General features: G+C 38.5%; 1 protein-coding gene across 1 annotated transcript in view; it reads left to right on the top strand.

Moving 5' to 3' along the window:
* Positions 1 to 209: 209 nt before the first annotated feature.
* Positions 210 to 26459, top strand: part of DDX1 (DEAD-box helicase 1) — a 35118-nt gene continuing 8868 nt past the window's right edge. Inside the window, exons 1-18 of the mRNA XM_055327485.1 lie at positions 210 to 260; positions 3145 to 3196; positions 3498 to 3561; positions 4634 to 4663; positions 5738 to 5834; positions 7649 to 7696; positions 10131 to 10214; positions 10441 to 10524; positions 10894 to 10970; positions 11650 to 11722; positions 13564 to 13640; positions 13753 to 13867; positions 14578 to 14716; positions 19593 to 19653; positions 23208 to 23306; positions 24121 to 24210; positions 25190 to 25378; positions 26036 to 26087. Of these exons, the coding sequence (XP_055183460.1) occupies positions 245 to 260; positions 3145 to 3196; positions 3498 to 3561; positions 4634 to 4663; positions 5738 to 5834; positions 7649 to 7696; positions 10131 to 10214; positions 10441 to 10524; positions 10894 to 10970; positions 11650 to 11722; positions 13564 to 13640; positions 13753 to 13867; positions 14578 to 14716; positions 19593 to 19653; positions 23208 to 23306; positions 24121 to 24210; positions 25190 to 25378; positions 26036 to 26087 (1447 nt within the window). The 5' untranslated portion in view covers positions 210 to 244. The remainder of the gene's footprint in view (positions 261 to 3144; positions 3197 to 3497; positions 3562 to 4633; positions 4664 to 5737; positions 5835 to 7648; positions 7697 to 10130; positions 10215 to 10440; positions 10525 to 10893; positions 10971 to 11649; positions 11723 to 13563; positions 13641 to 13752; positions 13868 to 14577; positions 14717 to 19592; positions 19654 to 23207; positions 23307 to 24120; positions 24211 to 25189; positions 25379 to 26035; positions 26088 to 26459) is intronic.

The following is a 26459-nucleotide window of genomic DNA, read 5'->3' on the forward strand; positions in this document are numbered from 1 at the left end:
GAGGCGCCTCCCCCCACGCGCGGGAAGGTGGTGCTGGGGACGCGCTCCCCGGACACAGGTGACGCGCCGCGCGCGCAGGCCGGGCCGTTTCTGCCGCCGGAACCGTGTTCCCGCGGGCGGGCGTCCCGGCCGGAAGGCGGCGGGAAGGGCCGGAAGCGCGCGCCGCGGCGGCGAAGCGTGTCCGCGCGGAGGGAGGGAGGGAGGGAGGGAGAGCGAGCGCGGAGCGGCGCCGGACGCGGCGAACATGGCGGCGTTTTCTGGTGCGTCCTCGGAGCGCGCGGGGGCGGCGGGCGGCTCCCTGGGCGCTGCGGGCCGAGGGGGGCGGCCGGGGCGGGGGGCCCGCTGGCGGCGGGGGCGGGGGTGCGGGCGGGGGGCGGGGGGGCGGGCGGCTCCCTGGGCGCTGCGGGCCGAGGGGGGCGGCCGGGGCTGGGGGCCCGCTGGCGGCGGGGGCGGGGGCGGCCGGCCGGGCGCCGCCCCGACCCCCCCCACCACCCCCACCCCCGCCGTCCCGGGGAGCCGCCGACCCGCTCGGGCGCCGTGGCGCGGGGCCTCCCGCCGGGTTGACGTGGCGGCGGCCGGGCCTTCCCCGAGCTCGGCAGCGCGGGCCCCCCCGCCGGGGCTCCCGGTGGCTGCTGACCCCGCCTTCGGGGCCACTCCCCCCCCTTGCCTACCCCCCCGCCCCCCCCCCCCCCCCCCCCGCTCTGTCCGCGGCCTCGCGAAGCTGCCGCGAGCGCCCTAGATGCAGGCAGCTTGGCCGGCCCCGGTTACAACCCCTCGAAGGGCGTCGGGAATCGCACTTTGGGATCTGTGTGACTTGGCATCTCCTGAGAGGAAGCGAGGCGAAATCCAGAGGGGGAGCTGGTTTGCTTTCCCCGGCTCTCCTGAGACGTGATTTTTTTTTTTTTTTGGATTTTATTTATTTATTCGTGAAAGACACAGAGAGAGAGAGAGAGAGAGAGAGGCAGAGACACAGGCAGAGGGAGAAGCAGGCTCCACGCAGGGAGCCCGATGTGGGACTCGATCCCGGGTCTCCAGGATCAGGCCCTGGGCTCAAGGCAGAGGCCCAACCACTGAGCCACCCGGGCAGCCCCCATCCAAGAGTCTTGGGCAGGGATGGAGATTGCGTTACTGCTTCAGCCATGGCCTTCCCGGCCTCCGTCGTGCCCCGAGCCACCCAGGTGCTCCTACTTGAAACAAGATTTTTTTTTTTATTTAATTTATTTATTTATTAATTATAGTCACAGAGAGAGAGAGGCAGGCAGAGACACAGGCAGAGGGAGGAGCAGGCTTCATGCAGGGAGCCCCGACGTGGGACTCGATCCCGGGTCTCCAGGATCAGGCCCTGGGCCAAAGGCAGGCGCTGAACCGCTGCGCCACCCACGGATCCCGAAGCAAGATTTTATTTCTTTGAGACTGGAGAGCGAGCGCCCCTGAGCAGAGGGAGAGAAAGCAGGCTCCCCTGCCTAGCAGGAAGCCAGAGGGGAGGCTCCCACCCCTGGGCCCTGGGATCATGACCTGAGTCTCAAAGGCAGAGCTCAAGAGACCGAGCCACCCAGGTGCCTCTTACAACAAGATTTCGGAGTCGAGGTGCGTAGAGCAGTTCCACATTGTCATCTTACAGGTTTACTTCTTTGGGAGTCACGCACACATTTCAAGAATGTTAAAGACTCGTAGAGTCTGTGATGTAAAGACCTAGAATCACAGAACGTGAACATTCCTGTTTTTCCCTTAAATATGAAAGTATTCTATGTAGAGGAAACACGGTTCCAAAGCAGACATGCAGAGAGCATGACCAGAATCGAGCACGACCTCTGGAATTTGCTGAAATTTGCCGTGCTTGCTGCTTGCAGTGTAACAGTTTCGCTGGCGACTTCAGCTTACGGTATGCGCTGCGGCATATTTAAGATCATCACTCCCCTTTTTTCAAGCACTTTGGATTTTAGAGCAAGAGAATATAGCTGGACTCTAATGGGAGCAATTCTTAGGAATGTCTGCTTGGATATACAGCTGCAGATCTTGATTAGTTTTTTGATCTGTGGATTTTCCTGGGGAGATTTAGAGGTAGGAGAACCTTTTTCTCAAAAAGATTTTCATACTTTCCCTATCATTAATATTTATATTAATTAGTTTACTATGTACTAAAATTTTAGTGTCGGACCTATCGTGTTAATTGCTAGTATGATTCTTCTCACATGCAAACCCCCCCCCCCCCCCCCGTTTTTCCAGTGGATGTTTTCAATTTGTAGATTTGTGCCTTTACACAAACAACTATAAGCGATAAAAAATTTCCAAATTGGTTATTTCTGGAGCTTAGAAGTGTTTAAGTGTTGTTAGTTTTTTAATAGAAATATGTATTTTTGTAATAATAACAAACTGCATTTTTGGAAATGCACACTTAAAAATTCTTATTTGGAAAGGAGGTACAGTACATTTGAGAAATGACAAAATACAATCAGAAATAACCCAGTCTGTTAATTTGGGACTGTGTTCAAAGTGAATTATTAAAATATCTGCACAATTAAGAACAGTAGTTCTTCAGCTGTGATCTCCAGTTACCCAAGTTTTCACCACCAGCCCCTCCCTTTTTTAGTTACTGAGTCTGACTATGGTTGCCAGTAAGTTTGGGCCTCTCTCTCTCCCTGCTTGTCTGTTCACTTTTCTCAGCTGCCTGAAGCTAACTAACCACATGGTCCTTAAATAGTCAAGGCACAGGACTTCCACATTATCTCCAGATGTAACAACCAAGATGTTAGTTGAGAAAACTCTAACTCTGGCAGATTTTTCCACCAGTCTAGGAAGGAAGCACTCACTGGTGGCTACTATGTATCAAGTGACAACTGTGTGTCGGATGGCATTACACATTACTATCTCTAATCTTACAGCTCTATGACAGATCATGTTAGCTTGATTTTGTGAGGAAGAAATAGGTTTATAGCTTCATTAGCTCTAGAGCTTGCTCAAGATCACATCGCCAGTGAGAGTTTGTATATGAACTGTAGTTAATTTCTCCGTAACTCTTTTAACAGTGTCATGTGCAGGAGGTACTCGATAACAGCTATGCTCCCAATCCTGTTCCCTGTTCTATGAACAGTAATTTTAAGGGCAGTTTAGTATGTTCAATTTTTTTTTTAATTTTATTTTCAGAGATGGGTGTTATGCCTGAGATTGCTCAAGCCGTAGAAGAGATGGATTGGCTGTAAGTACATAAAGTGTAAATATACCTGTGACAACAATGTTTGGCAGTTGAAACAGTTGTTAGTGATCTTACCAAATATTTTTGAGTCTAGTAGAGTAACTAAAATTCAGTTTTTCTTAGGTTTCTCTAAATTATAGAAAGCTTCCTTTTTAAACTTTGATGCATTATTAGCTAGAAAAAATTGGTACTATTTACGAAATAAAAGTCTTAGATTTATAGTTTAACATGGCTTATTTAGCATAGGTGATTTTTTTTTTTTTTTTTTTTTTGCTAACCGAAATTCTTCAAAATATTCTTTTAGTCTCCCAACTGATATCCAGGCTGAATCTATCCCATTGATCCTAGGAGGCGGTGATGTACTTATGGTATGTTTACATTTGGTGAGGTGTTGGGAGTTGAGGGCACACAATTCTGGGGCTGTTTGTGATTCACTTAAAGATCTCTACAGGCTTAGAAATGATATTTTCACCAAATTACTTTTACTCACAACATTTAGGATATGTACTATATTCAAAATAATGAGGCAGAAGTTGTAGGGAACACAGGTGAAAAAGACAGTCTTTCCCCTTGAGAAGCTTAAACCCAGTAGTGTAGTAAGACAGGTACACGGAGAAATGTGTCAGACAAGGGGCTCTACTTGGGAAAGTAGACTTTGGACAAAGGAAAGATGAAAGAGAAATGCTCTATAAATAGCGTATCAACAAAAGCAATAGAATGCTGGATATGATCCTAGAGTAATTCAGTTAGATGGTGGCATAAAATTGTGTGTGTTGGGAGGAGCATATATTGATATAAGATGGGAAGTATACAGTGAGATTATATGGACTCTTTCTCAAGTGTCATGTTAAAGAATTGGTATTTGTTGGGGGGGATCATTGGAAATTTTTTTAAGAATTCATTTATTTTAGAGAATGCGTGCAGGGGTGGGGGAAGGAGGGGGAGAAAGAGAATCTCAAGTACTCTGTGCCAAGAGTGGAGTCCGATGCGGGGCTTGATCCCACAACCCTGAGTTCATGACCTGAGCCAAAACCAAGAGTTGGACGCTTAACTGACTGAGCCCCCCAGGCGCCCTGGGATTATTGGAAATTTTTAAGGGGGGATGTGTTACATCATTAGAACTGTGTATTTATGAAGACTGATTTGGGAGCAGTTGGTAGTGTAGCTCAGTGTTAGATACTGTTAGGATACTTTCGTAATAATCTAGTTTAGAATGATGAGGGCTTGGATTTGAATGGTAGCAATGGGAAAGGAGAGAGCAGATTCTTGGGTGAGGGAGAAGTGACCAGATTGCAGTAGCCACAGTTGACTGAAGGATTCCAAGGAATCTGGAGGCACTGTGAACAATTACAGTAGCCAGTCAGTCTTAAAGATTTCTTCATGGTATCATGTTAAATTGACAACCACAATTGTAAGCTCACCTATTTTTTTCCCACTTAGGCTGCAGAAACGGGAAGTGGAAAAACTGGTGTAAGTTATAAATTTAAATTGGCTTACTTTGTAAGAGTTGTTTTTTTTTTTTTTTCTTAAAGATTTTATTTATTTATGAGAAACAGAGAGAGAGGCAGAGACACAGGCAGAGGGAGAAGCAGGCCTCATGCAGGGAGCCTACGTGGGGCTCGATTCCGGGTCTCCAGGATCACGCCCTGGGCTGAAGGTGGTGCTAAACCGCTGAGCCACCCGGGCTGCTCATAAGAGTTGATTTTTAAAGCAAGTTTGAACATTAGTTTTTATTTTGAAATATTAAATAACCTTTTCCAAAATGTAAGGAATTGATTGCTTGCCACTGAGAGTGATATTTTAGTTGCCAGCTAATTCTGAAGTAAGATCTACGAGTGTAGGTAAGAATAGTATAGTTTTAAACTGATCATGGGTAAAGAGTTGCAGTGTCTTTAGTCTATATTTATTTCTGAATTAACGCAATGGCTCTAGTAACATAGAGGCTGCAAATAGAGGTGGCTCTCCTGTTGGCCTGGACCAGGGAAGCAGTTTGTCAGACTCGATGGTATCTTTCCTCTTTGTGTAGGTTCATTCTGAAGGACCCCATTATTTATGGTTTTGGGTTGTCAGCTGCCTCCTGTTTTGTTCATTCATTTTTTTTTGAATTTTTATTTATATTTAAATATTCTATTTTCTTTTCTTTTTTCTTTTCTTCTTTCATTGAGAGAGTGTGGGGGGCACAGAGAAGGAGGGAGAGAAGCAGGGTCCCGCTAAGCATGGAGCCCAACTCAGGGCCTGATCCCATGACCATGCTTAACTGACTGAGCCACCCAGGTGCCCATTTCCTTCATTTAATCAATTCTCTTGTTATCTTGCTGGTATTTCGGGTGTGAACAAATGAAGTTAGAGTAACAGTCTGGAATATGTAATTATTTAATATGCAATGTATATTATAATATGCAATTATATATATTTGTATATATATACATACATATATTGTATAATATGCAATTTATTAATATGCATTGTATAACTTATAACACTGATGGTTAATGGTTATTAATATCTGAGTACTAATGTAGAGAACTGTTGTTTCTTTGGTAGGCTTTCAGTATTCCAGTTATCCAGATAGTTTATGAAACTCTGAAAGACCAACAGGAAGGCAAAAAAGGAAAAACAACCATTAAAACTGGTGCTTCAGGTAAGTTTTGCATATTAATATTTTTCTTTTTTTGTAAAAATAGTAATGAGAGTTACTAGCATTGGTAGATGGTAAGTAGAGTGTGCTTTTTTTTAAATCAGTATTTGGGAGGTAGGAGTGTTGGCATCTGGTGACCTGGAAATCGGGGATGCTAAATGCCATTTATAGCATAAACAGTGAAAGATTGTCCCTCCTAAAATACTAATAGTGCTTTCTTTGAGAAAACACTAGCATTTTGGAAATGATGTGTAGTTATTTTAATGTTTTTCTTAATACCTTTTATATCTAATATTAAAGATAAGTTGGTATAATGTTTTACAAAAGTATTAAGGATTTTTATAAAAAAATTGATGGAGTAAAAGTCCATGATGGTGGGAAATACTGCCTTCCACAGGGAAATGAGGCATGCATTGTTTTTCCTTTAACATAAGAAAGGAGTCCAGGAAGTTAAAATGTAAAGTGTACATTTTAAAATCTGTTTCTTATGTTTAGTCCTATTTACATAGAGATCGATCCTTTACTAGGATTTCCAGTCCTTATGCCATGTATAATCTTACATCAATTCCTCATCTGTAAATTGTATTGTTTTCATTAAATGGTTATGAATTCTGTTCTATTTTGAGTAATCTATGGTTTTGTTATATTTTGACACAGCTTGTTCAGTCTTTTGAGTCACATTTGTTTCATGATACAAAACAAGATTGTGACAAATTGCAAGCTTAAGTAGAGTGAACTTGGCATATCAACATTTTTTTCTTCTCGGTAATTTGAAAGTAACAATGTTGCATAGTTCATAGAATGAACTCACTTGTAACTAAATTGTGAGATAATGGACATGAACTCTTTAGATTATTGGCCTATTTGAAAGTAGTTTTAGAACTTGTAACAACTATAAATGATCACTTTTATAGTTGGTGATAAAAGAGAATGCTTCCAGAGGAGAATAACCAGAATGGTGGTAGTTTCAAAAATCATGGCCTGTGAAGAATAAAGAAATTAGGTATTTAAACTTGGAGAGACAAGTGCAAAAGAGGTTAGGTAATTCTAAAATCATCGAAGGGATCTGGAGAGAAAATAACTGTTCCAGAAAGGACCAGAACTAATTAGAAATAATATAATGAAGATTTCTGTTTAAGTGTTTACTGGTAACTACATGGAGCCCACAATGAGGGAGAGAAAGAGTAAGTTATTTCTCAGAGTGTTTAAGTAAATGATCGATATTATTTGACCACAAATAATCTAGAAAAGATTTCTACATTGGCAGGAAATTGTCCTGAAAACATGTAGAGTTCTTCGGCTATTACAATTCTTTGGTTATCTGTAGACTATTAAGATGTTTTAGAAAAGAAAAATGCTGATCCCATACAAATAAGGAGGGAAAAAATTGTGACTTTTGAATGTGATATTGACTTATTTAAAGGACTTTTCTTTTGCAAATGATACAGCAATACTTAACTAGATCTGGATATGTTAGTCATTTATTTCAACATATTTAGTTATCAAAGCTTCATTTTATCATTGCCTTCATAGTTACGACAAAGACCATCGTCATCTACTGCCAAGTGCGGTGGAGCAAGTGAGGAGGAAAGGATGTGCCCAGAGAGCAGTGATTATCCCCTTTGACCTATGTTAGTTTTCACTTTCAATTTTGCCTTTAATAAAAACAGCAAAACATTACTTGTACATTCCCGAATAGTTTGTAAAACCATATTAAATCTAGAGGAATTAAGGTATAATATAAAATTAAAATACTTGGATTATTGTTTAGAGAATGTTAATTTCATATGATTCTGTGTGACTTACTTTAATTTTAGTGCTCAACAAATGGCAAATGAACCCGTATGATAGAGGATCTGCTTTTGGTAAGTGGATAGATTTTAGCAGCTTATATGTAATTTGGAAATCTATTTTCAGTAATACTTGAGAATATCAAGAAAATTATGAAAAAGAATAGTAAATGGAGATTTAATTTACCAGATATTGGTACTATGTCCAATACTACTTAAATGTAGTTTAGTAGTGACATAGGAATAGTCAAAAAAGTAATTGGAATATAATGGAAATATGTCCCAGTAAATATGATAATTTAATATACAGAAAACAATATTCATTTCAGTAGGAAAAAGGATTTATTCAGTAAGGGTGCTGGTATAATTGATGCTCCATCTGGAGCAATGTAAAATTAACTTAGAAACAAATTCAACATGTACTTAGGATTTAAATATGCATGTGTGTGTGTGTGTGTGTGTGTATATATATATATATATATATATAATTTAAACATAGAAAACTACATGTACAATTTTGGGGTGGGGGAATTTTCCTAACCCAAATAGGAAACTTGGAAATTGTAAAAGATTGAGGTTTATTTTTGTACAGTAAAAAAACAAAAAAAATACATAAATGGAAAAGATACCACAGAAAAAAAAAATAGAGAGTGAACACTTGAAATGTTGATGAAAGATAAGGAATACATATAAACTACTGAGAGGTTCTTGAATACATAGCAGATTAGGTTACCTATTTTGGTAAGAAGGATCACCAATAGTGAAAGTGGGCAAAGGTTGTGAATAGACCGGTCACAGAAGAGCAAATCCAAATGGCAATAAAAAAATAAAAAAATGAAATCCAAATGTTCAAAAATAACATTTATAGGTAGTAGAGAAATGGAAATTAAAGTTACAGGGAGATAACTCTTTTACACTTATTTGATTGATTAGAATCAGAGTGATAATTGACCAAACAAATCATTGCCTTTTTGGAAGGCAGTTTGGTATTCCCAATTAAAATTTATTTTTTTATTTTTTAAATTTTTAAAAAAAATTTTATTCATGAGAGATACAGAGAGAGGCAGAGACACAGGTAGAGGGAGAAGCAGGATCCATGCAGGAAGCCCGATATGGCTCTTGATCCCAGGACTCTCGGGTCACTCCCTGAGCCAAAGGGAGACGCTCAACCAATGAGCCACTCAGGCGTCCCCCCAATTAAAATTTAAAATTTGTATTTATTTCTGGAAGATTTAGCCCTTTGGAATAAATGTGCCAGGATATAAGGATATACATACAAAGCTGTTTGGTGCAACATTATCTGTAATGGTAAAAACTGTCAACAAGATGAATGTTATCGCTGACAGATTGGTTAAAACAGATTAGGATGTATCCAAGGACTATTGTGTAGCCATTACAGAGAATGAGTCAGAACTACAGTGTTGACTTGGAGGAATTTTCTACAGGTGTTGGTGAGCAAGAAAAGCTGGACGCAAAAAAATATACAGTGGGCATGAGGAATCATGCCCAAAACAGAGAAAAATATCCAAACTGCTGCTGTCTATCCGATGGCCTCTAATTTACTATCAAGTTTATATCTGTAGAACTGCATGAAGAATTTTTAAAAATAAAAATTTTAAGGATTTGCCATTGCTTAGGGAACTTTTTATGAAGTTCAAAGTTTTATAGATTGTAGCAACCATATGAATAAGAATTTATACTTTGAATAAATTAATTTCTGGTCAGTGAAGTAAAATGTGTGATGAGATGCTTTTCTTGAAAGTTTGTTCTGCATTCAGGTGCTGAATATATGGGTTGTAAGCCTGAACCCGAACAGAAGTTACAGTTTCTTGCCATTACAAACAAGAGCTATATGCTTTCCTTAGAGTCAGTAAGCATTAATAAGCACTGACTGACCCTGAGGTATAATGTAGAACCACCTAATTTTTCAGGGTCCTAGTATTCGCAGATAACGATGACAAGTTCATTTATTTGTGCTTTTTCCTGCTTTATGGTTCTGGATCCATGGATTTGGCAATAAGCCAGAGATACTTCCTGTTTTCCTTTTAGTGTAGTATTTGCTCAAGCTCTAAGTTAAGCGTAAAATCAGAGCAACAGGTATTGATGAGTGAGTGCTGTGTCCCCTCTGAGGATCCATTTCTTTAAAAGACTAGAGAATGGTTGTCTAAACACATTTGTGTTGGTGATACAGCTATATTATCAGTGGGTGTGAGATTAGGTACTGTGTTGATTCCTTTGCAGACTTGATGCAGTAAAATCTTGTCCTAGTTAACACATAATCGTATAGAGACTAGTCTGCCACATGGCTGAGGCCCTCCAAAGGATGAGTAAGGGCGAGTACTTTTCGGGAAGATCTTATTATTCAGGAGTCAGCAAGTCTCAGTGTCAGGAATGGTGCAACAAGTGAAGGAATTATTTTGTTTGATGAGACTGAATGATATTTATTTCAGGATGCTTAATTTATGTAATCTAAACTGACACGGCTTTTTTGTGTCTTTCTCAAATCCAGCAATTGGGTCTGATGGTCTTTGTTGTCAAAGCAGAGAAGTGAAAGAGTGGCATGGATGCAGAGCTACAAAAGGATTAACGAAAGGTATTTAAATTGCATTTGTATTTGTATCAGCTTGTGAAGTAATATATTAATACATGGACTTCTTTTAAGTGGCTTTAAATCAAGGATCTGAAAAGATTTCTAATGTTACAAAAATCTACAGGTTTTCATTTGGAACATACAAATTGTAATTCAGAAACAGTGGGAAAGTGGCTATGTGGTAAATGAGTCAGGTTTGTATAAATCTCAAAATATTTTGACCTTATAGGGAAGCACTACTATGAAGTATCCTGTCATGACCAAGGTTTATGCAGAGTTGGGTGGTCTTCCATGCAGGCTTCCTTAGACCTAGGTAAGTGTTTCTAAAATAAACTGAATTTTCTGATTTATATTTGTGGATTGTTGACATTTTATTGCAGTGGGGAGCTAAATAATAACCTTAACCACACAAAGTTTATATTTTCAAGACTTGGAAATAATCTATATATACCTCTCTGTTCCAAAAAGATTTGAAGTACTAAAAATTATTTAGTATTACAGTATAAAATGGGAAAATAAGGGTAAGAATATGAGAGAAGTCTGAGTACAGTTAATATGCATAAATGTGTACCACACAATATTGCATAGATGCTTCAAGTTTGGTAGATTTACAGATTTGTACAATTCTTTTAGTTTTATATTTACTTTTAACCATGTAAATAAAATACATTTTAAAATCTAGGTACTGACAAGTTTGGATTTGGCTTTGGTGGAACAGGGAAGAAATCCCATAATAAACAATTTGATAATTATGGAGAGGTAAGTTGTATTATCGACCTAATCGTAGCATTAGTGAGTTTTCTTGTGTACTTACTTGATCACTCATGACGTCTAGGATTATAAAAGGGACTCTGAAATTCAAGTGGATTTTCTGAACGTTTTCTACAGAAAGTTCAGATTTGGATTTCGGTGAAGAAATCCAAAGTGAGATAACTTTTTCTTTTGTCCCATTTATTAGCCTCTCCACAGTATATTACCTTGTCTCTGTTTTCACCTATTTTGATTTTGGCTTTGCCTTGAATGAGTATGTTCTTCTCTTTTATTATTTTTCATTACGGTGAATCTAAATGTGGTTTTCTGGCAAGTCTAAATCTATAGTCATTGGGTGAACCTGAATATCATGTTGATTTTAGAAAGCCTGGGAAGATGCCTCTACCATGATATAGGATATGCTGTAATGGCATTTTGTTTTTAAAGATTTTATTTTTAAGTAATCTCTACACCCAACGTGGGGCTTGAACTCAGAACCCTGAGATCAATACTTGCGTGCTGCACTGACTGAGCCAGCCAGGCTCCCCAATAGTCATTTTTGACACCTACATTAGGGATTCAAGGAATTATTTTGAAGCACTGACGTACTTTTGATGTAGCTGTATGTGAACTTTTAGCTTTAATTTACGATGATTATTTCTATTAACAGCACTTTCTGCTTTTCTAGGAATTCACTATGCATGATACCATTGGATGTTACCTTGATATAGATAAAGGGCATATCAAATTCTCCAAAAATGGTAAATGTTCAATAGATTGTCTTACTAGAGAAGACATGATACCCAGTATTTGTGATTTATAATTCCCTTTCGCTCTTTTTCAGTCCTCCCTCCCTCGCTGCCCTTCTTTTGAACCAATACTTCTTGAGCATCTACTCTATGCCAGGCACATAGTACTTGCTGGAGATAGAGCAGAAGATGGAGTAGACAGACATGTTTAGTCTTGTGGCTTACTTGTTGGTGGGGAGAGAGACAGATACCTAAATATGCTAGGTTGGAACAAGTGCACTGAAGTGGAGTCAGAGTAAGGGAATGGTGGGTGATAAAGTCTAGGGGTGTGTTACTTTATACTGGGTAGTCAGAGAAGCCTTCTCTGATAAGGTGACATTTGTGTACCAATCTTTTTTTTTTAATTTTTATTTATTTATGATAGTCACACACACACAGAGAGAGAGGCAGAGACATAGGCAGAGGGAGAAGCAGGCTCCATGCACCGGGAGCCTGACGTGGGATTCGATCCTGGGTCTCCAGGATCGTGCCCTGGGCCAAAGGCAGGCGCTAAACCGCTGCGCCACCCAGGGATCCCCTTGTGTACCAATCTGAATGAGTTGGGTGGTGGGTCATACAAAAATCTTAAGAGTATTTCAAGCAGAGGGAACAGTCAATGCAAAGGCCTTGAGACAAGTGTGCTTGAGGTATTTGAGTAACACCAAGGAGGCAGGCCAGTGGGTCTGAAGCATACTCAGCATGGGGGTGCTGATAGAATGTAGGTCAGTTGAGGTAGTGAGGCCAGGCCATATAGAGCTTTCTAGGCCAGCATGCAAGCTTTTGGGTGAGATTGGAAGCCATTAGAGTTTTCAGTAGAGAATTGGTGTCTTCTTCCTTCACTTTCACTGTGTCATGACTTCTGTGTTAAAAACAGAGTGGCTGGGGTTGTAGCAGTAGATAGGGAGCCAGTTGGATGCTGGGGGTTCTATTTGGGGCATATTAAATATGAGATACTTATTACACAACTAAGTCATGAAGTCAAGTAAGTGGTTAAATGTGTTAAGTCAGGAGGTCAGGGTTGGAGCTACAGGTTTGGGAGATATTGGCTTATAGGTGGTATTTAAAGCTAGAGTACTGGATGAGATCACCTAGGGAATGAGAGTAAGGCATGGGAGAAATCTGAGTCCTCGGGGGTTCTTGTGGTTAGAGGTCAGCAAATTGAAGAGAATCTAGCAGAGGTGAAGGAGGAGGAGAACCAAGAGTTCCTGCAGTCCCAGTGAAGAAAGTATTTGTAGGAGGAGGGAAGAATCAGATTGTATCCAGTGCTGCTGGTGAGTGTAGCCTAGAAGGAAAGATGAAGGTGTTAATCACTGGGTTTGGCAAGTGAATATTACTAATGATCTCTGTTTTGGTGAGCATGGCAAGTGGGTTGAGGGACACCTGATTGGGAATCACTTCAATAGAGAATGGGATGAGATGAAATGATGGTGAAAATGGAAATCAGGGAGTTTTACTACAAATGAGAGAAGAAAAGTAAAAGGTAAATAGAGGGAGATGTGGATTCCAGGAGGTTGTCTGTGTTTTAATGTACAGTATGCTTGTATGCCATGGACTGTCTCATAGAAGTGTCTGATGAAGGTGATTTGATGCAAAGGGAATGATTGAAAATGTAGAGGGGGGGAGGAAGGGCACTTTTAGGAGTAAAGTAAAATAGTGGGTGTTTGACATTAGGATATAGGACAGGAAAGCATGGATGTGGGCAGATTGGTAGGTTTGATGTAAGTGTGTGGAAGTTCTTTTCTGATCAGTTTGCGCTCGCTCTCTCTCTCTCTCTCTCTCTCTCTCTCTTTATTTACTTACTTATTGATTTTTAGGAAAAGACCTTGGTCTGGCATTTGAAATACCACCACATATGAAGAACCAAGCCCTTTTTCCTGCTTGTGTTTTGAAGGTAATCAGGAAAATGTTGCTATGATTATAAACTACTTTGGTCTGCATTGTTTCATACTGATTGTTTGCTGTTAGGTTAAGAATTTTCGTTTTCTTCCTTTATTCCATGCTAGAATGCTGAACTAAAATTTAACTTCGGTGAAGAAGAATTTAAGTTTCCACCAAAAGATGGTTTTGTTGCTCTTGCCAAGGCATCGGATAGTTATGTTGTCAAATCGCAGCACACAGGTATTGTTCCTGAGAGAGTAAGAATTGCAAGAATGGGGTACTGGCAAAAACCCCACTAAGGAGGCTTCTCGTAGAGAGTGAGTTACACATGCTCCCTTTGCTGGTTTAGTCACACGTCTTTACTTAACATGTCAGTAAAATTCAGTTTCAAAACCTAATTCATAAACTCTTGAGTATTTGGTTTCAGTTTAGGCATTTTGGGGAATCTGATCATGATGATATCTAGTATTTATAAAATTGTGCTTATTAAGTGCCATGGCACTGTGTTAAGTGCTTACATGGATCATTTAATCTTCACAACCTATAAGGTAGTACTCTTCCCATTTTACAGACAAAGACCTCAAGGAATAGGGACTTGACGTTACTTGCCCAAGGTCACACCGCAAGTAAGTGGTAGAACTGAATTTAAACCTAAGCAGGTGGACTCCAAAGCTCATGCTTACCATGTGTTGCCTAATCTGTTTCAGTTAAAGTAAATATGTTTCATAGCTTGTTTATCACAAAACATATATCAATTGTAATAATTGCAAGTAAATTTAAAGAAGCTGTAGTTCATTTTAGGAATCTTAGCTTTATTTTATGATCATCCCCTATACTTCTTGACAGTTGCTATTGAAAACTTTGATATTGGAATATTTGTGATCGTGCTATACAAGTAAAGATTTTGAGATGTGATTTGAACATGTTCCGATCATTTTTATTTTCTTAAGGTAACGCGCAGGTGGCACAAACCAAGTTTCTTCCCAATGCTCCAAAAGCTCTCATCGTCGAGCCCTCTCGAGAGTTAGCTGAACAAACTTTGAATAACGTCAAGCAGTTTAAGAAATATATTGATAATCCTAAATTAAGGTAAAGTTTCCTTTTACGCTCAGATACCTGTTTAAGTTTGAGGTGTTTTGGAAGAAAAAAGAATGAAGTAGAAATTCAGGATGCATACATATGCATAGGTGTGAATATGTAACTATTTAACTTTGATATATAGTAGCAATTAGTTATATAAAACTGTTAAGTTTTTTTATTTTTTATTTTGGGGGGCTTTTTTGAGAGAGATAGAGCATGAGTCAGGGGTGGGGGAGAGATAGAATCTTAAGCAGGCTCCACTCCCAGCTCAGAGCCCAATACAAGGATATCAGGATGCTGAGATCATGACGTGAGCCAAAATCAAGAGTTGGATGCCACCCAGGCACTCCTAAAACTCCTATTTGATAAATTTATTTTTAAAAGAGTTGAGATTTTTCTCTTACATGAAGTGTCATGGTCTACTAAACAGTATCAGTAAAAATTATTTCTTTATTATTTTGTATTTTTTAAAGACTTATTATTTTAGAGCATGTGCATGTCCGTTCGAGTGGGGAGTGTCGAGCAGAGGGAGGGGGAAAGAGAAGCTTAAGCAGACTCCTCCCTGAGTGTATATCTGAAGCAGGGCTTGATCCCATGACCCTGAGATCATGACCAAGAGCCAAGAATTGGAGGCTTTACTGGCTGGCTGCCACCTATGTACCCAAAATTAATTTTTTAAGGGGAACATTTCATTCAGTGTTAGAGTCATCACTTCATTTGTGTAGAAAATATATCACTGTTTCTAGCATGTTGGTCGACAGTTTGGGGATGCTGGTCTAGCCTGTCTCACAGGAATGAGGATTTTCCATTTGGGCTTCATTCATTGGTTACTACCTAGTCAGAGGGCTCTTGGTACCATTGGAGGGAGACCATAAATTAAGTGATCTTGTAGAATTTCTCGCTCAGTAGCAATCCCTTTTGTTTTGAAGAAGGCCATACCTTATAAACTCTGTGAGGTGATTTGTCGCTTGAGTTTTGTTAACTTTGCTCTTAATTACCTTTTTTATTGGAACATAATTCACACTGTAAAATTCACCATTTAAAGGGTACAGTTCAGGGGCATAGTCAGGTTGTGCCAGCATCACCACTGTCTGATTTTAGAAACTTAGGATTGTTGACATCATGCAGGGCCATCTTTTTAATACTGATCTTTTTTACAAATTAAATTTATTCAGGAATAAATTATACTTAATACAATTTTTTTAGGTAAAATAATTTTGTTTTGAGTATTGATGCATGTCACTCATTTGGAAACTTTTAATATCTACTACGTGAAGTCTTAGGCTCAAGATCTGGGATATGACAATGAGAAGGTCTTTGCTTTCATAGAATTAAGTTTGGGAGCATGGGGATTGTGTGAATGGGAGAGAAACAATGGAATAAATGGGGTAAGATGCCTTGAGGATACAATAGGGAAGGTCACTATAGGAGAACACAAGCAGGGCATCTGCTCCTTGTAAGGAACTTGGAATTCTTCATAAGAAAGTGTTTTTTGGAAGAATGTAAAATGCTAGTATGAATGAATTTTTGTGCTACAATTATGTATAAAGGGTTAACATGTCTGTGGACAGGGACTAGAAGGGAAGATGGATAATAAAATCAGTTTGTTAGGAAGGTAAAGTTGTGATTTACTCATTTTGGTATTCTGTACGAATGAGCCTTCCTGGAAAACCCAGCTCAAGTCCTAGTCTGTGAAGCTAACCTAGCTGTATCAGCCCAGTCCTTTCACACACCTTGGATACCACTGATTTTGTAGGCCTCACCTTAATCTTTATACACTAACATGTGTTAGTGTCTCTTGTTATAAATATGCATAGCTTTGCTCATCCCAACTTAGTTTTACAATCCTTAAGGTGAGGCTGTTCTTTTTTTTTTTTTTTTTTAAGTTTTTATTTATTATTCATGAAAGACACAGAGAAAGGCAGGGACATAGGCAGAGGAAGAAGCAGACTCCAGGCAGGGAGCCTGATGTGGGACTCGATCCTGAGACCGCGGATCATGCCCTGAGCCAGGAGCAGGCAGGTGCTCAACCGCTGAGTCACCCAGGCGTCCCAGGCTGTTCTTTTATATTCCTCAAGCCTATGATACTTTCTACATAAGCATAAATTGGGGTGTGTGGTATCTTCTGCCAAATTTATAGGGATAAATATATCTGATTAGGAAGGAGGATAAGAGTATAAAGTATTGTAGGAGAAGGAATGATAGATTTAAGGACCATAGTTTTCAGACCTGGGAACTTAGGGACCTTATCTAAAAATACAAAGGTAGGTATTGGTCCCCTCCTGGATATACTGAATCAGAATTCCCAGGGAATAGGAATTAGAATTTTTTTTTTCTTAAAGAAGAATGGCAGCTCTTCCAGGTGATTCTTATATAGACAATCTGGCATCTGATATTAACAGATTTAGGAAATGTCATGGCTCCGGAGTGGTAGGTGGTTAGGAAATATGCCAAGATATGGATGTTCATAGGTGAGAAAGCTCTTTGTGTTATTTATTTTCTTATGTAAATTGTTCAGAATTGAAGATAGGAAACCATAAAGTCTATTTTTAATCATAGTGCTCTAAGACTCAGTGTTAATGTCATCTACTTTCTTAGTGTGTTGTAGGATTTCTTAAAAGACTGATCATTAAGAATAAAATTAATAAAGGAAGATACATGGTAGTTATTTCTGATTGAAAATTACCTGGCTGTATCAGGAGGTAATTTTGCCTGCTTCCTAAGGAGACAGTCTTTGTAAATGGCTTTCATGAGATCTGACTCACACACCATACAGTCCACTCTTAAAGTGTTTAGGTTTAGTCTTCATTAGATTCACAGAGTTGTGCAGCTAACTGCAGAACCAGTTCTTAAACTTCTCACCTTCAGAGGAAACACCTGTTAGCAGCCTTTCGGCTTCCTTCTTACCTCCCCATGCTGAGGTAGTACTGATTTATTTTCTGTCTGTAGATTTGCCTGTTGGTGACATTTTTATTATTTATTTATTTATTTATTTTTATTTATTTATTTATTTATTTTTGTTGGCAACATTTTGTTTTTTTTATTTTTTTAAAATTTTTATTTATTTATGATAGTCACACACACACACAGAGAGAGAGGCAGAGACATAGGCAGAAGGAGAAGCAGGCTCCATGTACCGGGAGCCCGACGTGGGATTCGATCCCGGGTCTCCAGGATCGCGCCCTGGGCCAAAGGCAGGCGCTAAACCGCTGCGCCACCCAGGGATCCCTGTTGGCAACATTTTAAAGGGAATGGACAATAATATGCTCTCTTGTGACTGGCCTCTCTTACTAATATGATGTTGTCAGAACTCATTCATGACACAACATGGATCAGTGCTTCATTTTTGATGAAAAGTATCCCATTTAAATGCACTCACCATGTTTTTGTTTATATATCCATAGTTGATGGACATTTGGGTTGTTACCACTTTTTGGCTTCTGTGCTGTGAACATTAGTCTGCAAGTTTTTGTATGGACATCATTTTCATTTCTTCTGGGTATATATCTACAAGTGGAATTGCTGGATCACACTTCATGTTTGATATTTTCAGGAATGTGTCAACCGTGTTCTAAAGTGACAATTTCATTTTTTCATTCCTACTAGTAATATATGAAGGTTCCAGTTTCTCCAAATCCTCATCAATATTTAACTTTTATTTTGATTATAGCCATCCTGATGGATGTAAAGTAGTGGGTTTGATTTACATTTCTGTAATCCCTAATGATGTTGAACATCTTTTTTTTTTTTTTTAATTTATTTATTCATGAGAGACAGAGAGAGGCAGAGACACAGGCAGAGGGAGAAGCAGGCAGACCCTATCCCGGGTCTCCAGGATCACGCCCTGGGCTGAAGGCGGCGCTAAACCATTGAGCCACCAGGGCTGCCCCTGAACATTTTTTATTATGGTTATTGGCTATTTGTAATGTCCACATTCTTTGCCCCTTTTTCAGTTGGGTTGTCTTCTTATTGTTGAGTTATGAGAGTTCTTTATATATTGTGATACCGTGTAATAGTATTTATTAGATGTATGATTTGCAAATATTTTCACTCGTGGTGGGATGTTTTTTCACTCTCTTATACAAAAGTGTTTAATAAATTGATGAAGTCTGTTTTTTCATTTGTTGCTTTTGTTTTGGTATTGTATATGTTGAGACTTTTCCTAACCCAAAGTCATGAAAATGTACCCTTCTGTTTTCTTCTAAGAGTTTTATAGTTTTTTTGTCTTATAATTGCATCTGTAATTAATTTTGGGCAATTTTTGTGTGTAGCATAAAGAAGAGGTTTAACTTCATTCTTTTGCATGTGCATATCCATTTGTTCCAGCACCATTTATTGAAGACTTCTTTTGCCCCATAAAATTGCCTTGGCGTAGGTGATCTTTTTTTAACCTAAACATTAACAAAAATTTACTTGGAATGAGAAAAAATTCAAACAATTCAAAAGAATATTCTGTGAAAAATAAGTCTCCTTTCATCTTCTCCCCCAGTTTTTAGTTATCCTACCTGGAGGCAACTTTTAAAAAATTGATATTTTTATATTCTTTCAGAGCTATTTTATATGCATACAACTACAAATGTCCAAGAAGTTAGATTGAAAGCAGATTTTAAGGTACCAGGAATTAGCCTAGTACGGGAGGACGTGGAGACGAGAAGCCATGTCTTCTGGATTCTGAGCTCTCACGTGCTCCTCAGTACTTGGGCCTCTGAGTATTTTTGTGGCTCCTACAGATGAAGTGTTTGGTTCCCACGCTTCTCCAGCCTTTTGTTGTGGATTCTTTCTCAGTTACTTAACCTAAATTTCCACTTTAAAGAAATGGATGCAAGTCAAACAATAAAGTAGGCTTTAATCTTTTTCTACGTTATCATTATGGTATTTATTTCAGGGAGCTTCTGATAATTGGAGGTGTTGCAGCGCGGGATCAGCTCTCTGTTTTGGATAATGGGGTAAGTTTTACTTTTAATTTTTAAGAGGTTACATTATGAGTTGTCATTTTGGTGATGTAGTTCTGTTATGATTCAAGAAAAATCAAGTGAGGCTGAAATTAGAACAAGATCAAAAACAAAATTTGTTCAGAAACATGTTGCAAGTATGTCTTGTCTTTTCCTAGGAGTATACAGCACAGTATTTTCTTCCAAACCCCTCATGCAAAATACAGCATACGTGACTTTTTTTTTTTTTTTTTTTGGTTTGTCTTTTGAGCACTTGAGGATTTTCTTCTTGCTTTCTCGTGAATTTCAGAGTCCTTTCTTTTGGTGATAATGGAAAAAGAAGAAACTAGAGTTAATAGAAATGGAAAGGTGCCTAGGGATGGCTCAGTGGGTTAAGCATCTGCCTTTGGCTCAGGCCATGATCTCGGGGTCCTGGGATCAAGTCCCACATTAGGCTCCCTGCTCAGCATCTCTGCTTCTCTCTCTCTCTCTCTCTCTGTCTCTTTTCTCTCTCTGTCTCTCTCAGGAATAAATAAATCTTAAAAAGAAGACGACTAGAACTGGAAATGAAGTGGATTGCAGAGAATATAGATGTTTTGGCAATGACCCAAAGGAAGGATGAAGAATGATCAACTGGTTTAGGAGTAGGGAGAGGAGTTTAGGTAAAAGGGCATCTTACAGAGGCTGTGCAGGCTTGCAGTTACAGAGGACAAAGATAGGACCATGATCCTCGTTATTGGGGAAGGAGGTTGGGATATTTTTAACTGTGCCCATCAATTCTGTGAAGCTAGATATAGATAGGAGTTCATAAAATATTTCATATGTATGAAATAACTTGCCTCTTTCAAATTTCTCTTTCATTTCCTTTCCTAAATATTTTATCATTTAATCTAAACCACCTGATACTGAGTCATGGCGAGGAAATATGTCCACTTCCTCCAGTTCCATTGGTGCCCCTGTCAAACCAAATTTTATGCCACATGGTTTAAATTGACCTGGTGTAACATATTAAAAGTAAGGAATCCTATTACCTTACTTGTTAATACCATTTTGAGATAGTAATATTGCTTTGATATGTTCTCATTTGCTGTGCTGTATTTTTTAGTGGTTGTAAGAGATTTAATGTCCATTCCCATTTTTGGCTCCTCCAACCCAAATCCATTTTCCTCGTAAGTTATTAAGCTTCTTAACTCCTCTATTTTCCAGCTGTGGAGCTCTTAGGGAATTCTATATGTTTTGTCAGCCATATCTAAAATGTGGTACTGGCTAAATCCAATGGCAAATTAAAGGCAGTGTTATTCTGTGGCTTTCTTGACAAGATTCAGTTCCATTCTACTTAGGGGATCTAAGATATTCTTTGCCTCTGTATTCTCTCCTATGATTTCCCGTCATCCTCTGGCTCAGCTTTAGTCCTGTGTTGTGTCTTATTTGGGGCTAGAAGTCACTTTGGAATGAGAGAGTAGAACTATGTAATTCTTAAAAGTTGCTCAGTTATGCAACATGTGCAATTGAGGCCCAGAGGAGTACTTGGTGTTGTTATATAGGTTAAATACTTCTCTTTTGCTTTTTCAGTTTATCGTTTGTTGTTTTTTAAACATGAGAGACCTAGTGTGTATATTTCATGTAAAGTGAGTTTTCAGGCTGACTTCAGTTGCTGAAATTGAGGAAAGAAGAAACTCACATGTGGGTTGAAATCCTATAGTAAAGAGATGTTACAGAACCAGAATGGTATTTTGTTCATTGCATGTACAGCACCTATCACAGTGCTTGCATATAGCTGGTTCTTAATACATTAAATAGGCCTTATCTTCTTATTTTTAGGCATATTTTGAAGTGAGACTTGCTTATAGTTATCAGTACAAATGAAAGTCCCTTCAGAAAAGTCTTATTTTTTATGGTAATATAAATGCCTCATGTTGGCATGAAAAAGTATTCAAATGCTTTTTCAGGGGCTGAGATATTGAAGTAATGATTAAACAGTGATAAATTTGTTAGGAGAAAGTTATGTTTGTAGTCTACAATGGAAAAAACAATAGAAGTGGGTTTTCAGGCTGATTAATAGAGTAGAAGTTTCTTTTAGAATTGCCTAACTTATCGGATGATTTTACATAATATCTTATTTGTGCTCACACACATCCTTATATACACTTTAAAAATAATTTATTGGCTACTCTCTGAAAATGGACCAAGCACGGCTAAATGCTTACATACACTTTATTCAGTTATAGTCGGCCTCTGACGTACTACTCTCCTCCATTTTTTTTTTTTTTTAAGATTTTATTTATTTGTTCATGAAAGGACACAGAGAGAGGGAGGCAGAGACACAGGCAGAGGGAGAAGCAGGCTCCATGCAGGGAGCCTGATGTGGGACTCGTTCCCGGGTTTCCAGGATCATGCCCTGGGCTGAAGGCGGTGCTAAACCGCTGAGCCACCTGGGCTGCCCTCTCTCCTCCATATTTACAGATTAGGAGGAGGGCTTATATTAAATATTAAGTCACTTCCCTAAGATCTTATAACTCCTAGGTAGAGCTTACTTCACAGTCCATATTCCTGATCACTATACCCATGAGTGTCAGTGGAAAATGTTCATTGTTTGTACTGGTGTGAGGTTCATTATTCTCTTCCCTTTGTTTATGTTTGAGAATTTTTATGATAAAAAGTTAAATAATACTTGTTCTTGAGTCAGACCTCTTCTAATTTTGGACTTTGAGTTTGAAATGCCAGTTTGGGTACTTATGAGCTGTGTCATTTAAGTTCTTGTGATTTTAGTATTCTCAATTTCAATTTCCTCATTTAAAAATAGGAATAATAAGGGCACCTGTGTAGCTCAGTTAGTTAAGCATCCAACTCTTGATCTCAGCTCAGGTCTTGATCTCAGGGTCATGTGCTCAGACCCTGAGTTAAGCTCCATGTTGGCCATGGAGTCTACTTAAAAAAAAAAGGAATAATAATAATAGTAGTGTTTTCTTTGGTGGTCATGAGATGATATAGTACTTGTAAAACATTAGCACGGTGCCTGTTCATTATAAGCACTTGACAAGTAGTAATTACTGTGTTCTGAGGTAGTCAGATCATCATCATTATCAACTATATTTATCAAGCACCTGGCACACTAGGCATCAAGTGCTTTACGTATCTCATCTCTCAGTTGTCATAGCCATCTTGCAAAACCGAAGATGTCACCCGTTTCAAAAAAGAAAGTTGAAACTCGAAGAGATGAAGTAGGTTGAGATTATGTAGCTGGGTAATGATGGAGCGGGGATTTGAATCCTGGTTTGATTTCGGAGTTCCCATAAATTCATTCACTCAGAAAATACAAATTTTATATATTAGACTATATGTAACAGTTAAGATTGTCAAAATCAGTTACCAAAATCATCACATTAATTCCAAACCAAAGTTTGCTAATAGGGCATTATTAGCAAACTCCTGTTCTGAGAATTTAGAGCTGACCATGACTGCTTCAGTATGCGTGTTTTCACTGTAAGTAGACCACTATTGTTTGCTGTTTTATGGTGATCATAACAGTGCTTCAGTTTTCATTAGGTGCTTCTTTTGATGTTTTTCAGGTAGATATAGTCGTTGGCACTCCAGGAAGACTAGACGATTTAGTGTCAACTGGAAAGCTGAATTTATCCCAAGTTAGATTCCTGGTCCTGGATGAAGCTGTATGTTGAAATATAGTCATGCTTTAAAAAGAAAAAGTTTGCTTATGCTTTTGGAGATAAAAATATGTAAAGTGATGAAAAAACAGAATTTAGTCATGATCCCAATACCTAGAAATAATCGTTATTACCATTGTGGTATATTTTCATCCATTCTTTATATAAATGCTATCATACATGGTAAATCAAGGTGTGTGGAATCTAGGAAATCTTTTTTTTTTTTTAATAAAGTATCATAAGTATTTCATGTCCTTATTTGTAAATAATTTTTAAAGGCTGTCTAGTGCTCTATTATATGGATACTACATGGTTTATTTAACCACTCTCCTTACTAGATACATAGACTTGTTTTTTACTCCCAAGTAGCTATCTTTGTTGATACATAGATTATTTCTTCACGTTATAGTTGCAACATTGTGAACTCTAGGGACATTAATGTCTTGGAGGCCCTTGAGACATACTTCCAAAGTATTTTCAAGATGAGGTGATTTTTTTTTTTTAGCACTGAGGATTTTTGTTTTCATTTTTTCATATTAAAATCATATGTTTAAGAATATGTGGTAGGAGCTATTACCTCTTGTATTCATTCTAGAATACTGGGGTATAGTTCTTGGGTTGATTATTGTCAGCTTTTTCATATTTTAGTCACATGTAGTTTAAAGTTGAATTTATAACTTTGATAGAAAATAATCATTTTGAGAACATGGGAATATATATGCTTATGAGTTTGTTTACATTATCTTTCTATATTTGATTTACAAAAGAAAGATACAGATATTGATTAAAAAATTTACGCTTTTCTTTGCTTCTCATTCAGGATGGGCTTCTTTCTCAAGGTTACTCTGATTTTATAAATAGGATTCACAATCAGATTCCTCAGATTACGTCTGATGGGAAAAGACTTCAGGTATGAAATGACAGATGCAGCTTAAAATACATGTAGACAATTGTTATGTGTTACTGCTTAGTTCATTTTGTTTTATATTTTTAGTGTCTTCTAAATAACTGCTGTATAGAACATTTTTTTTATTACCTGACTAAATAGTACACACAAAGAAATGATCTTAAAAGCTGCTCGTAGAAATGAAAGAGAAGGGAACTTGAGGAAATTAAGTGTCACAGAAGATAATAAGTAAAAAATTCCTCGTTATTTTTTTTCTACAGAGCATTTAGAGTTTATATTCCAGGCTGCTTCCGCTTGAGAAGGCAATATCTTGAGCAGTTGAAAAAGTTGTTTCTTTTGTAATTAGTTCTAAAAACATTACTAGGAAGAATTTGAGAAGTAGAGGAGGCTTTAAGGGGAGAGAAGGGAGTAAATAGTAACTTAAGATTTTAGATCTTCAGAAACCTTTTCAGTCTTTGTAGGACCTCGTGCAGTTTGTGGCATGGTTTCTGTGGCAGTGAGGGGACCATAGTTCAGAGAGATTAGCTAGCCCAGAGTCATTTTGACTCTTTTGTTTGTTCTACGCTGGATTGATCATTTTGCTGCTTGAAATTGCGTGGTGGCTTCCTCTGATCAGTTACCTTTCTTCCTCTCGGTGACAATGACTTCTGGTGTTCTTTTTGTCCTCGTTACTGGAGGGATGGCCCTGTGTGAATTACACCAAAACTCCAAGGAATACACCACTCTCAGACAGGAGGAAGGAGAGGGCTGTCACCCCGCCAGGGGTCGTTCAGAGGGTTTCGAAATAGAAGTAGAAGCAGTCACGGCTAGCACCTGGCTCTAACATTAGATACCTGGATGCCCTGGGGCCTTTTAGCCTCTGAATGATCCAGGAGTATTGCTTACGTAGAAATAACATACTTTGGGCCCCACATTAGTATTCATATGCTACCATATTTTATTATTGTACAATAAAAATTCATCTAAATTTTTCCCCCCTTAGGTGATTGTTTGCTCTGCTACATTACATTCTTTTGATGTGAAGAAGCTGTCTGAGAAGATAATGCATTTTCCCACATGGGTTGATTTAAAAGGAGAAGACTCTGTCCCGGACACTGTACACCATGTTGTTGTCCCTGTGAATCCCAAAGCTGACAGACTTTGGGAAAGGCTTGGGAAAAACCACATTAGAGTGAGTACTATACACCATTAACCATTTGTGAAGAATAAAACTTTCATAAATTAAGCCTTGGGCTCCTAGTGATACAGCCAGTATCAAGAAAAGAAAAGTCCAACACATTGACCGGAGAAGTTTAGGCATTGAGAATGCAGAATAAGTGATGGGCTTTTATTTTTTTCCCTGTAAGAGTTACTTTTATAATCATTTTCCTCAATGTAATTTTTATAAATGAATAGGATTATGTGTATACATAGATCTAATTTCGGATACAGTGATTGCTATTTTTAATAATATGTTATTAAAATGTTAAAATGTCCTCTTGTGTTTCCTTATTTTCCTAAAAATCAATTTCATATGTCCATCTGGTTTTTTTCCCCCACTGTTCTTAGGTTTACCTTTAAAAAAAGAGGATATGTTAAATATTGTAAATACTCAATATTGTAAAAGCCAACTTTGCATTTTTATTATTACATTTAAAATTGATTAGCCATAGACCCACAGTTAATAAAGGGGTTTTCTGAATCTGAAGAGTGGTTTTACCCACATACTCTGAATATTATGTCTGAAATGCAGTCTAGAGTTAGGTACAGTTTTCCCTTTAAAAAAAGTGATACTTGTTTGGAATCCTTAGCCACTTGCTACACCTTTTTTATCCTTTTCTTTTGATAGACTGATGATGTACATGCAAAAGATAACACAAGGCCTGGTGCTAATAGTCCGGGTAAGTTGAATGAATGAATGAATGGTGTTAAAAGATTCTGAAAGCGAATTGGTTTGTCTTATTGAATTTATGCCCTGTCTTATTCTCATGAAGGTTTTGAAGTGACCTACAAAATTAGAACAGGAAACTGAAAACAAAAGCAACAAAAATATAAGGAAATGGGGGAAATGGCTGATATCTGTCAACTTAGAACAATATTAGTCACTGAATTTCAGACATTAGTTTCTTGGCAGCTAAGTCACAAATATTTTGGAGTTCTTATTGGTCATGGGATATCAGTAAATTTCTCTGGCAACAGATTTTATCTTGGCCCTGAATTCCAGGAGAAATGTCACAAGGAAAAATGTCTTTAGCTTACAATTTTTTGAAAGA

This window comes from Nyctereutes procyonoides, unplaced genomic scaffold, assembly GCF_905146905.1.
Source record: "Nyctereutes procyonoides isolate TBG_1078 unplaced genomic scaffold, NYPRO_anot_genome, whole genome shotgun sequence".
NCBI lineage: Eukaryota > Metazoa > Chordata > Mammalia > Carnivora > Canidae > Nyctereutes > Nyctereutes procyonoides.